The following is a 13243-nucleotide window of genomic DNA, read 5'->3' as shown; positions in this document are numbered from 1 at the left end:
GGACTTAGATGTGGACCCCACCGTGTATGCCTAACCGACTTATGTGTGGACCCCTGCTTATGAACCCTTGGATCCATTCCAGGCTGTGCTAGGGTGTAATTATTAAGCGGTTCTAGAAATGAAAAAACTAGCCGTTACACTCATTCCTCCCAACGGTCATCTTTCTTGACCCACCAAAGCCCGAATTTGACCGTTACCCTCACTTTCCCCTCCCTATTTCTACTCTCCCTCTTCCCTCAGTCCCTCATCATCTCTCACCCTTTCTTCATTCAAGCTTCGCAGCTTAAACCCACCTGAAATTTGACAACCTATCACTGAATTCAGTTACCATTGTCAGATCAAACTTCGTGAATCACTCAACAATGGGGATCTCCATGAACGTTAGTTCAAGCTCAACAAATACCTCACATTTCCGTGTTCAAAAGGTCTTCCTTCTCTGCAATTACCTTCTCTTGGGTGCTGCCTCAAGCTGTATCTTTCTCACCCTCTCCCTCCGCCTCTTGCCGTCGATTAGCGGCCTCTTCCTCATCCTCCTCCATGTTTTCACCATTGCCGGTTCCATTTCCGGCTGCAACGCAGCCTCCTCTGGGACTAACCGATGGTACGCAGCACACATGGTGTTTACGGTCTTAACGGCTATATTTCAAGGGTCTGTTTCAGTACTCATCTTTACAAGAACAGGAGATTTCTTACAGGGATTGAAATCCTATGTTAGGGAAGAAGATGGTATTGTGATCTTGAGAATGGCAGGTGGGCTTTGCATATTGATCTTTTGTCTTGAATGGATTGTCTTGATACTTGCGTTTGTGTTGAGATATAATGCTTTTGTGGAAGGAGATGGTGTGAATAGTAATGCAATGAAGAGGAGTGCTAAGGTTCAAGAGGAGGAGACGAAAGATTGGCCATGGCCATTCCAAGTTTAGAAGTGCATGTTGTTTTCTCTGCTCAAGAATTCTTACCAGAACCTGTTTGATCTTTGGTCTTTATCAGCGGAATTCGCTTTCGTGTGATTCTGATGATGAACAGAGATGATCTATGATAGTTTATTTATTTATTATATTTTTTTGGATAATTAATTAATTATTCTTGATTATAAACCGTTTGAGGTTTCTGGTTTGATGCATATTGTATTTTTCATTATTATTAATTAAGTATATGATTCTGATAATTCTCCGGTACCAATAATCTTGTACTTCTTCTACCTTGTTATATTCCAATTTGTAATTTTGTTTTAGTTCCCTAAAAAATATGAAGTGTCATCTTTGTCATCTTTGTAATTGATTTACTTTATCTAATGCATCCGAACTCCTCTATTTCCTAAATCTGTACTTCCATCCTACTTCCATGACCCCTCACTGTGCCACGTGGCTTAACAACCATCTAACGGCTGAGATTAAAAAAATTCAAAATTTTTTAAAAACCTCATGGCATCCCGTTTGAACCACCTTAGTTAGACCCAAAAACAAACCCATCAATCGATCCAAACTCACCCAAATCAAACCATCAACACTGAAACTAAGAACTTCGCTCCGCTCCTTTCTGTTCTTCTTCCACACCAGTTTCCGAAACCAGTTTTGGTGGTTTCTCGTTTTAGAGTCTCCTCTCCTTCTATTTCTCCTCTGTTTGTTTCTGCAGTTCATCGTCCTCCTCCATTCACGGATTCTTTCTGCTTTCTATCTGTATTTCAAAGAAAAAAACCTAATTATCGATATTTTAATTTCGTATTTGCTTTTGTGTTCAACCAGTCTCTCTTTAATTCTCTCCCGGTAGTATAGTTTAGTTTCATCGATTTTGTGCTTTTTTGATTCGGAGGTTCTGAATCGAGTTCAGTCCTCAATTTCACCAATTCCATTGCAGCTCCATTCAATTGATAGGGTATTTTACAGCAAGAAGACGACGAGATGTCAGTCCCTCATAGGAGGATGGAAGTACAGGCTTTGAAAGTTGAGGAGGGGGGAGTCGGATCCTATTCGTTTTTTATTGAAATTTCAGAAGAAAAAAAAAAGATGCTGGCAGATCCACACCCTATAATGATAATGCCCACTTTCTCCCTATGTTTAAGGAAATTTAAAATTTTCAACTTGCTCAAAGTCTTATACGTGCTTGCTTGTGCATTGGCTGCTTCATCTTGAAAACCTGGTTCCCTTTTCATGGAACTAATGCTTATTACCCTTCCAACTCTACTTCCTTTTGATGGAACCAATTCCTATCCTTCAAATCGTCATACTTATGCTACTCCTCCAACAAAATGCTGATCAGTGTCTGTAACGTGTCCAACAAAATGCTCTGCTTGTTCCCTTTCCGAAGGAATGGCCAATGCAATGGCCTCAATAATCTTTCCTCTCGAGACACTACTGCTCAAATCCTATTCCAACCTGATGGGTTCACGTTCCATCCTCTTTTTTGAAGCCTGCGCAGAGCTCTCGACAGCTCTTACTCTCAAAGTCTCATTTCAGTCTTTCAGATTCAGAATCCGTGTTTTAAAATCTTGTCGGTATCACATGTTCGATGAAATGCATCAATTGCAGCCGGATACTGTGGTCTGGACGGGCATGATCTCTCTCTGCTTATAATTTAGAACGGGGAAGATATCAATGAGAAATTTAGGCTCTTTAGAGAAATGTCATTCGAAAGAAATGTAATATTACTGAGAGGGATCTTCTTCAGATCAGACGCATGTTTTTTAAAATCTGGGTCAGGATTCAATGTTTACGGATCCAATTTTAAACATGCTTTTCAAATTTGGATCCCCCTCCCCCTGCAGCTAACAGCCGCAACCCATCTCACACCATCTATGGGGTGTGATTAAGGTGTGAGGTGGGTTACACCATGTAAGACAACGTTCTTCCTCCCTAATTTATTTAGGGAGAAATAACGCTAACTAAATGTGTGCGATGCGCTGTCTCTGGGCCCCAGACACTGGGGGAGGTGACATAACTGTCATGCCCCCAAGTTTAGAGTGTGGTTTTTCTCTGTGGACGAATTCTTATCAGAACCTGTTTGATCTTTGGTCTCTATCGCGGAATTAGCTTTGATGTGATTCTGGTGATGAACAGAGATGCCCCCAAGTTTATTATTTATTATATTTTTGTCTTTTCTACCTTATTATTTTATATTAACTCCTTAAAAAATTAATTACCAAAAAAAAATGCGGATCCACCCTAATAATATAAGGGAAATTTATGCATACCCCCCTGAGGTTTGACGAAAGGATATTTTCACCCCCTAAGTTTGGAAAATTCTGTGTACCCCCCTGAGGTTTGCAAACGGTAATAAATAAGTCAATTCCGTCAGTTCATGACTAACATTGTTAAAAAATAGACTTGAACTGACGGAATTGCCCTTCTAAGAATAAAAAAAAATAAAAAAAAAACAACTAAAACCTGCAACTCATATTCCCCAAAATTGAATGGGGAAGATGGGTTGCAACCATCCCAACGCCCCATTGATTCGTTAAAACGTTTGCCACTCAATCACTCATCTTCAACCTCTTTGTCTGAACCCGAATCATCACTATCTTTACCATCACTCTCTGCTCCACCCTCAAACCCTAACCTTAAACTCTGAGCATATTTCGAATGATTTATTCCACTGTGCAACAACCTGGCTAATAAGTTCATTCAGTAAACCATTCAAAATCTCGGAGAACTTATTGGGGTTCGTTACGTTTTGCTGTTGATCATTCCAGGGAGGATATTTTCCACCATAAATCATCACAGAGAAGAACTTCTTATACGAATAGCGCAATTGGCAATATTCGTACCAGATAATCGCATCTTCCTTCAGAGGACACAAAGATTGGATTTCTCGACTTGCAGTCTCCACACAATTCTGACAAACATCGCGGTTGACATCGCCTCTACAGAGCCAAACCCATAGACTTGGTTCGTTTCGTTGCCCATTGAAGTATTATAGAAACCACCTGAGACAGAGATTCAGTGCTTGTTGACACGTTTGCTGATGTTTCCTATTGTGCCAAGGAAGAAGAACGCTAGGGAATTTTCTCGTTTGCATTGTTGAAGAGTTGAAGATACAAACTGGAAATTTTAATTCTTCAGTTGCATCTCATCAGTTTTAAAACCCAGGAATCAGATCCCGATTGGAATCTGCCTTGGGGATGAAGACGAGTTGCAGGTGAAAGGGGATTTGGGATTTTTCCCCAATTTCAAACCCTAAACATCTAAACGATTGAAATGTGTTTTGAAACCCAATTGTCTAGGGTTTTCCAGTTTAAAACCCACTCCTTTTATTTCTCTTAATCATAATTACAAAAACAAAAGAAAAACCCTTATGGTAAACCTGCAACTCGTCTTCCCCGATTCAATTGGGGAAGATGAGTTGCCGGTTTTTTTATTTTTCTTCCCTTTATAAGGGTATTTTTGACCATTCATCTCTTTTTTTTTTTTGGGTTCTTCTTAGAAGGGCAATTCTGTCAATTCATGTCTAATTTTTAACAGTGTTAGTCATGAACTGACGGAATGGGCTTATTTGTTACCGTTTGCAAACCTCAGGGGGATACGCAGAATTTTCCAAACTTGGGGGTTGAAAATATCCTTTCATTAAACCTCAGGGGGGTATGTGTAAATTACCCATAATATAATGTTCAACTTCTCCTTCTTTTTACGGAAATTTAAAAATTTCAACGTCACTTTCTCACTATATTTATAGAACTGTAAAATTTTAAACTTGGCCGGTATTTTTAAGCTTTGCTCAAAATCTTATAGTAGCTTGTGCATTGGCAGCTTCATCTTGAAAGCTTGAATCCCCTGCTCGTCCATGGCCATAGGGCTGGCTAAGGAGGCTTCACCCTTTTCATGGAACCAATTCTTATTATCCTTCTAAATGTCTTTCCTTTTCTTGGAACCAATTCTTACCCTTCCAAATCTACTTTCTTTTTAATGGTACCAATTCCCTACCCCCCCTCCCTTCAAATTCTACTCCTCCAACTATGCTCTGATCAGTCTGTAACATGTCCACGCTCTCATCATCGTAAATGGGTTCTTGCACAACAACTTCACGTTGGTCGCAAAGATACTCTACTTGTTCCTTTCCGACGCCATGACCCATGGGCAATGCTGCGTCTACTACCATCTTTGATTTGAGAGGAGTTGTTGCGTGTGAAAACCTCCGATGCTTGGTTCACCCACGGATGAGCCTGCAAAAATCAAGTGATGAGCACAAGAGAACCGGTGTGGCTCCGGCCTAGGACTCTCCGATGCTCAAGTCAGGTCTCCAATGCAACAGCGTAACTGTGTAGTAAAAAGCCAGATGATCGATGGTGTTCCATACCTGGGTATTTATAGAGTGAGGAGGAGATGAGGCGGTTGGGAGAGTCCTAGTATGGTAGGAGTCCTTCTTTCGGAAGGTTCTCTCGCGTATAGCGGAGTGGAGAGCTATTTTCGGGGTCGGACTCTTATTAAGGTAAGAGTCTATGTAGAGTGCGATTCCGTGTTGCGCTGGGATCGTGGCTCGATCCTTATCTCGTGATTCTCGGGATGCACTGACGTGGCCCGAAGATCCCCGGTGGGGTGCTATGGTAGCTTCAGTGGAGGAGGGCTCGGCCTCGGAGGTCGGCCCAGGGGGTCGGCAGAGGAGGTCGGCCCGAGAGGTTGGTCTCGGCCGCAAGCTCGGCCAGGAGTCTATGGCTGGCCTGTATGAGCTCGGCCTCAGCCACCGGCTAGCTCGCTCGAGTCTGGCTCTGTCAGGTGACTTATCAAAGATGGGGTCGGCCCGGTCTCCTGCTCGGCCCAACTCGGTTCTCGGACTGAGGTCGGGTCGGCCATGTGGCAGCCTCTGATAGGAGGGGTGTTTTATGCCTCATCACAGGCCCCCCCACTCATCAGGGGTCGGCTCGGCACTGATGAGTGAAATTTCCTGGTCTACTTGTCTGGAAGATTTTTGTGGTCGAGCCGAGCTTATTTTTTGCCGCGGATTCAACGTTACACGTTCTGACGGTTGGGTGTCAGTGCCATGTCAGCAGAGTCATTATGGCAGGCTCGGGAATTCGAAACGTCCTTTGATCTGGGCCGTTGAACCATGCTGAGCTCTGGTCGGCCGTTGAATCAGTAAAACCCAAGGGTTATAAATAGGCGACTCCTAACTATTCATTCCTCACTGCTCTAAGTTATTGACTTCTCAGCAAGCTTGGATTCTTCAGCTCGATAGCGCTCGGTGTTTACTTGTTCGTGATCAGCTCGGCCTTTGCTTCGTTCGCGCTCAACTCATCCTTAGCTCTTCTTCAACTAGTAAGTCTTCTCCGCCCAGTATGTCAGTTGGTAGTAGTCCGATGGGCGAGCTGTTCCCCGGGGCGACAGAGGGCGCGAGTCCGAGCCGAGAGCTCCCCGCTCGTTCTCCCACCATAGACCTGTTGGGCTCGACCTTGGATGAGCCCGATATAGTGGAGCTTCGTCAGGCCGAGGTGGCCGAGCCTCCGTTACTCTTGGAGTTTAACCACACGGCCCACCCAATCGCCACAGACCGAGCCAAGAACTCTGGGTCATCCTCATCCGATGAGGAATCAAGTGAGGAAGATTCGTTCGAGGTGGGGGTTGGCTCGGCAGCTCGTCCGCTGACGCCCCTGAGCCCGAGGAAGGTAGTGTCGGCACCGTTTTGAGCATGATCACGGAGGCTGACCTCGACTATCTGAGGACGACCTATGCCATCCCCGAGGACATTCAGCTCCGAGTTCCTAACCCCGGGGAGATGGCCTGCTTCATCAGGCCCGGCGAGGTGGCTTTGTACGAGACGCCCTTCAAGTATGCGTTCAGGCTCCTCGTTCTTGGCCTGGTGGACCAGATCTTGGACCACTTCCACCTGTCTCCTGGTCAGCTGGTGCCGAACTTTTGGCTGGCCGTCTACAGCTTCTACGCCTTATTCTGTGAGATGGGCCGAGGTGCGAGCGTGGCGCTTTTCTCTCGGCTCTTCTTCTTGAAGTAGTCTCCCGAGAAGGGGTGGTACTATCTCTGCCACCGATCGGGGAAGAGTGCGGCTCTGGGCGGCCACAAATTTCTGGTTGGCACGCCGACCTTTAATAAGTATTGGAAGCCTCGTTTTTTCTTCGCTTCCATTCCCAACAGCCCTCTCCGAATCGAGTGGAAGGAGATGAACTTGAATTACGTCAATAGGGTACTACCCCTGACCGAGAACGAGATGACCTCGCTTGACCTGATCCTCCAGCGTCCGCCCTTCGATGTCCTCCAGCTTCAGGACGAGGGGTTTCTTCAGAGGTGGCATATGGCCCCTGGTAGGAGCCTGACCCGAACCCGTCTCTGTGGTCCGAGCTGACCCCTTTACTTAGTCTTCTTTTCTATTTCTACTTATTTTTTATGTTCTCGATTTCTCTTGCAGTGGTTGGCCACATTCCCCCTATGGATACACCTCGGCTAAGGGCCGAGACCCTTGCAGATCGAAGGAAGAAGAATATTGAGAAGAAGTCCCGGAGCGAGTCTTCCAAGGCCCCCAAGGGCAAGGCAGTGATGTCGGGGCCGTCGGACGCTCTAGTCGGCCTTGAGGCCGAGAAGAATACCGGCCCAGCGAGGTCCCCGAGGAAGGGGAAAGGCCAAAAAGGCGAGAGGAGCCCGTCGAGAGACATCAAGCGTCAGAAGCTCTCGGTCAATCTGACGAGTGGTGGTCTTCTGCCTGTGGCTTCACCCACCAACATCTCCCGATACGTCTTGGGGAGGTCCTCGGCCAGCAACGTTCCTGTGAGGCCGACCTGGCGCCTCTTCCCAGGGGACTCGGCGTTGACGTCGGCCGCACACGCCAAAGAATGGCAGGATTCAGGTCGGCTTCCAACCGACAAGGAGAAGCTCAAGGCGCTGTCTGACCCCGAGCTCCTCTCCACTCTGTTCCAAGATTTCAACATGGTAAGTTTCCTGGTCGGCTCTTGCGATTAGATATGATCTGTGTAGTCTGTCTTGATTTTTGTTCTCATGCTTTTTTTTGTAGGGCTTCGCCAAGGCAGTGGAGACCATGCTTCGGTTTGAGCGGCTCCTGACCGAGAACCATTCCTTGGACATCCAATGTAAGATGGCCTATCAGGATGCCCAGGATGCCGTTTAGAGGCATCGAGAGACCCAAGAGGAACTCACTGCTGCCGAGGCCGAAGTGGAGAGCTCTCAGGCCGAGGTGGTCAGGCAGAGAGAGAAGGTCCGGGCTCTGCAGGCTCAGCTTGCCGAGGTGAGGGAGAAGGCCAAGGAAGATCTGGCTACGGCTCGGAACGAGGCGGTCAGCGACTACCTTCAATCGGAGGAGTACGCTGATGTGTGCCATGAGATCAGGAGGCCTCCCTACGCCAATGGTTTCGAGGCAGGCTGAGCTCAGCTTTTAGCCGAGATCAAGGCGGCTTACCCTGATCTCAATCTCTCCCGTTTTGATGATGACGCGACTATCTTTGCCGGGAGTTGGGAGATGAGGAGGGAGCCGAGGTTACCCAGGCTCTGCCCCTTGAGGAACCTACTCCGGTCGACGTCTTCACTCTAGACGCTGGACCAAAAGACCCTCCTGCCGAGCCTACTGCCGTGGACACCTCCGAGGTTGCCTCCAAGTCCAACGCCGAGGAGATCGAGATGTAAAATTTTTGTTTTTTTTTTTTTTTTTTGGGGGCCGGACTGCCCATCTTGTAACCATGCCAATCAGTCGGCTTATAATGAATGAAAAAATCTAATTTTGCCAGAATTTGTCTAAGTGTTTTAGCTCGGCGCTCTTAACCTTCTTTTCCTTGTGTACTCTGTTCTATTTGTGGCCGAACTGCAGAGTCGTTTTGCTAGCCGAGCTTAGGAACTTGTCTCTTTTTTGCCCATGCCTCACGTGGTCGGCGGCTCGGCCATGCCATGCCCGAGGTCAATGTGATCCTCGCCTTAGTTGGTTAATTCGCCGTTCCCTTTGGTCCGATTGGACAGGCTATCATATAAACAGATGCGTGGCCGAGCATCCTTCCTGGCCGAGCTTAATGCCTTAGCTTAGTTTTGAACTTTGTTAGGCTCGGCCAAAGGGGGATGTTTGCTCTTGAGAGGTCGGTCGGGTCTATGAGAACCGGTCTTACGACTTGGCTGCCGACCTATGAGGGTCGGTCTTTGAGGTCGGCCAGGTTTATGAGAACCGGTCTTACGACTTGGTTGCCGACCTATGAGGGTCGGTCTTTGAGGTCGGCTAGGTTTATGAGAACCGGTCTTACGACTTGGCTGCCGACCTATGAGGGTCGGTCTTTGAGGTCGGCCAGGTCTATGAGGACCGGTCTTACGACTTGGCTGCCGACCTATGAGGGTCAGTTTTTGAGGTCGGCCAGGTCTATGAGGACCGGTCTTACGACTTTGATTTAGGAGCTTGCAAATACATTAAGTGGTGGAGAAAGACTTTATTGAATCAAATGTCGGAGCTGAAGCCGAATACAAGTATTCTCAGTTATTGAAAAAACTTCTTCAAATTTTCTGAGTTCCAAGGTCTCGGTACCTTCTTGCCCCCCGGAGTCTGCAAGCGATACGTGCCAGGGTAAATTTGCTTGGAGACTATGTATGGGCCTTCCCAATTTGGTGCTAATTTTCCTTGCTGCCTCGGCTGGGATGCGCTAAGCTTTCTGAGAACAAGGTCCCCTTGACGGAAGTGCCGCTCTTTTACTCTTGAGTCATAGTACTTTGCCGTCCTCTGTTGGTATGCCGCGTTCCGGAGTAGGGTATTTTCTCGAACTTCATCGAGGAAGTCAAGGTTGGCTCTCAGTTCATCTTCATAGGTCTTCTCATCAAAGTTGAGCACTCGGTACGATGAGGCCATAATTTCAACCGGGGCGAGGGCTTCGGTCCCATAAGCGAGGCGAAAAGGACTCTCCCCAGTTGGAGTTCTTACTGTCGTCCGATATGCCCATAGGACACTTGGGAGTTCTTCCACCCATCTCCCTTTGGCCTCATCTAACCTTCTCTTAATGCCGATGAGTAATGTTCGGTTAGACACTTCTACTTGTCCATTTGCTTGCGGATGAGCTACTGAGACGGGTCGGAAGTCAATGTAGAAGTGTTCACAGAACTCTCGAAAGGTCGGGTTGTTGAATTGGGTGCCATTATCAGTGATGAGCACTTTCGGTAGTCCGAACCGGTAGATGACCTTGTCTCGAAAGAATTTCTCCATGTTCTTCTCGGTGATGGTGGCAAGGGGCTCAGCCTCGACCCACTTGGTGAAGTAATCGATCGCCACTACCACATACTTTCTGTTCCCCGATGCCGGGGTGAAATCTCCGAGAATGTCCATTCCCCACTTAGCGAATGGGATTGGGCTCAGCATTGAAGTCAACTTTGTTGTTGGTCGGCTTGGGATTGGTGCAAACAGTTGACACTTCTCGCACGTCTTCACATACCTCATGGCCTCTTCTTGCATTCTTGGCCAATAGAATCCTTGCCGAAGTATCTTGTATACAAGAGCTCGGCCACCTATGTGACTCCCGCATATTCCCTCATGCACCTCGGCCAATGCATACTCGGCCCGCTTTGGTCCAAGACATCGGAGAAGAGGGGCCGAGATTGCTCTTTTGTAGAGCACTCCGTTGATCATGGCGTACTTGGCAGCTCGGATCTTAACCTTTCTTGCTTCGTCTTGGTTCTCCGGGAGCAGGTTATTCTCCAAGTAGTTGACAATGGGGTCCAACTAGGTCGGCCCGTCCTCTTCAATGTGCTTTACGCTTTCTTCTTGTAAGGAGGGCTTCTCCAAGATTTCTATGTATACTGACCGGCTCAGATATTGGAGGTCGGCCTCGGCCAACCTGGACAGGGAGTCAGCCGCGGCATTTTCTTTTCTCGGTATTAGAGTCATCTCAAAGTGCTCGAGTTCGGCAATCAGATCTCGAGCTTGGCTTAGGTAAGCTATCATCCTTTCATCTTTCGCCTCATAGTCTCCGTTGATCTGGTTGACCACGAGTTGGGAGTCTCCTCTCGCCTTTAACCGCTTTATGCCCATTGCTTTGCTGACTCGAAGTCCAGCTAGAAGGGATTCATACTCAGCCTCGTTGTTCGAGGCGGGAAACTTGAACCTCAGGGCATATTGGATCAGAAACCCTTCGGGGCTTACCAGTATCAGGCCGGCCCTGCTTCCTCCGGAGTTGCTTGAGCCATCGACATTCATGGTCCAAGTCGGGTCGGCCGTAGCCCCGACCTCTTCTACTGTCTTTTCCTCCCCGACCTCAAGGTCGGGTCCTGTGCATTCGGCGATGAATTCGGCAAGGGCTTGTCCTTTTATCACCATCCTCGGACGATAGCTTATATCATATTCACTTAGCTCAACCGCCCAGGTAATCAGTCGTCCCGAAGCGTCGGGTTTGTGCAATATCTTCTTGAGTGGCTGGTCGGTCAGTACCGCGATCGGATGAGCTTGGAAGTACGACCTTAGTTTCCTTGCAGCCATAACAAGAGCAAACGCTACTTTCTCAAACCCGGAGTACCTTGTCTCGGCATCGACAAGAACGTGGCTGATGTAGTATATGGGTCTTTGAGTTCGACTCTCTTCCCTGATCAACACCGCGCTGACCGCTACAGGGGTAGCGGCTAAGTAGACTTGAAGCTCCTCTTTTGGTTCGGGTTGGCTGAGAAGAGGCGGGTTCTCCAAATATTTCTTCAGCTCTTCAAAAGCTTTCTGGCATTCGTTCGACCAAATGAAGTCCTTTGGGTTCTGGATATTCTTAAGGGCCTTAAAGAATGGTAGGCACTTGTCTCCCGATCTCGACATGGATCGTGCCAATGCCGCTACTCATCCGTTTAGCCTCTGTAGTTCTCAGATCGTCCTTGGTGGGCTCATCTCTTGGATGGCCCTGATTTTTGTTGGATTGGCTTCGATGCCTCTGACAGAGACCATGAAGCCGAGAAACTTTTCCGAAGTCACGCCGAATGCACATTTGGCGGGGTTCAGCTTCATTTGGTTCTTCCTCAATATGCCAAAGGCTTCTTCCAGGTCGGCCAAGTGGTGTTCGGCCTTCAAACTTTTCACCAACATGTCATCAACGTAGACTTCCATGTTCCTTCCGATCTGCCCGTGGAATATATAGTTCACGAGGCACTGGTATGTCACTCCGGCGTTCTTCAATCTGAACGGCATGACCTTGTAGCAGAAATTTTCTTAGTCAGTTTGAAATGCCGTGTATGACTCGTCCTCCTCATGCATCATGATTTGGTTGTAGCCGGAGTACGCGTCCATAAAACTCAGCATCTCGTGACCTACCGTGGCGTCGATCAAGAGGGCAATCCGAGGTAGTGGGTACTCATCTTTTGGACAAGCCTTGTTGAGATCGATGTAGTCGACACACATTCTCCACTTCCCGTTCGGTTTAGGGACCATGACGACGTTAGCCAACCAGGTCGGGAATTTTTCTTCTCGGATGAACCCTGATTGGCGAAGCTTCTCCACCTCTTCTTTGATCGCGGTTTGTCGATCAAGTGCATAATTCCTTCTCTTCTACCGGATTGGTTTTCGACCCGGATCTATGTGGAGTCGGTGCTCAGCTATATGTCTGGGTATGCCCGTCATGTCGGCAACCGACCAGGTAAAGACATCAGTGTTTGCCTTCAAGAAAACTCCGAGCTGATTCCTTTGATTTTCATTTAGTAAAGATTCGAGCTGGACCACCTTTACCGGGTCATCTTCGCTGAGATGAAATGGGGTCAGGTCTTCCACGGGTCGTCCTCTCCTCTAGACAAGCTCATCCCGCTGATCCTCGGGGAGATGCTCGACGCACATTGCCATTCCTCGGACATTACCCTTATTTTGCTTGACGAAAGTAGTGTAGCACTCCTGGGCCTTCTTCTGGTCGCCTCGGACCTCGTCGATACCGTTCTCGGTGGGGAACTTCATCTTCAAGTGTGTCGGGGAGATGATGGCTTGGAGAGCGATCAATGAAGGACGGCCGAGTATGGCGTTGAAAGCCACTACCGATCGTACCACCATGAATTTGACTTGAATCGTCGCCTGGCATGGAGCTTGCCCCATCGTGACCAGCAGGTCGATTGAGCCTTTGATGGTCGCGGCAGCTCCCGAGAACCCATGAAGTGAGGTGCCTTCTGGCTTGAGCGCTTCGTCGTCGAAGCCAAATTGTTGGTACGCTTCTAGTGACATAAGGTCCACGGATGCGCCGGTATCAACCAATACACGGTGGACAGGTCTGTTCGCAATTTCTACCTGCACCACTAAAGCATCATCATGAGGTAAACTTATACCTTCGAGGTCGGCTTTGGTGAAGGAGATCGTCGCCGCTGGTTTGAGTCTCTTGGTG

The 13243-nt window shown here is 47.8% G+C and overlaps 1 protein-coding gene across 1 annotated transcript; it reads left to right on the top strand.

The window, feature by feature from the left end:
• The first annotated feature begins 332 nt into the window (after nt 1-332).
• On the top strand, nt 333-952 carry LOC122653812. Its single transcript, XM_043847756.1, has one exon. It carries the CDS (start codon nt 363-365, stop codon nt 921-923), a length of 561 nt encoding a protein of 186 aa, XP_043703691.1. The 5' UTR covers nt 333-362; the 3' UTR covers nt 924-952.
• The last annotated feature ends 12291 nt before the right edge of the window (nt 953-13243 follow it).

Source organism: Telopea speciosissima, chromosome 3 (assembly GCF_018873765.1).
Source record: "Telopea speciosissima isolate NSW1024214 ecotype Mountain lineage chromosome 3, Tspe_v1, whole genome shotgun sequence".
Classification (NCBI taxonomy): domain Eukaryota; kingdom Viridiplantae; phylum Streptophyta; class Magnoliopsida; order Proteales; family Proteaceae; genus Telopea; species Telopea speciosissima.
This window is presented reverse-complemented; position numbering and strand designations above follow the sequence as displayed.

What these genes read in the sequence shown, in the direction of transcription:
- LOC122653812 (XM_043847756.1), top strand. Translation starts at nt 363, where the DNA reads ATGGGGATCTCCATGAACGTTAGTTCAAGCTCAACAAATACCTCACAT.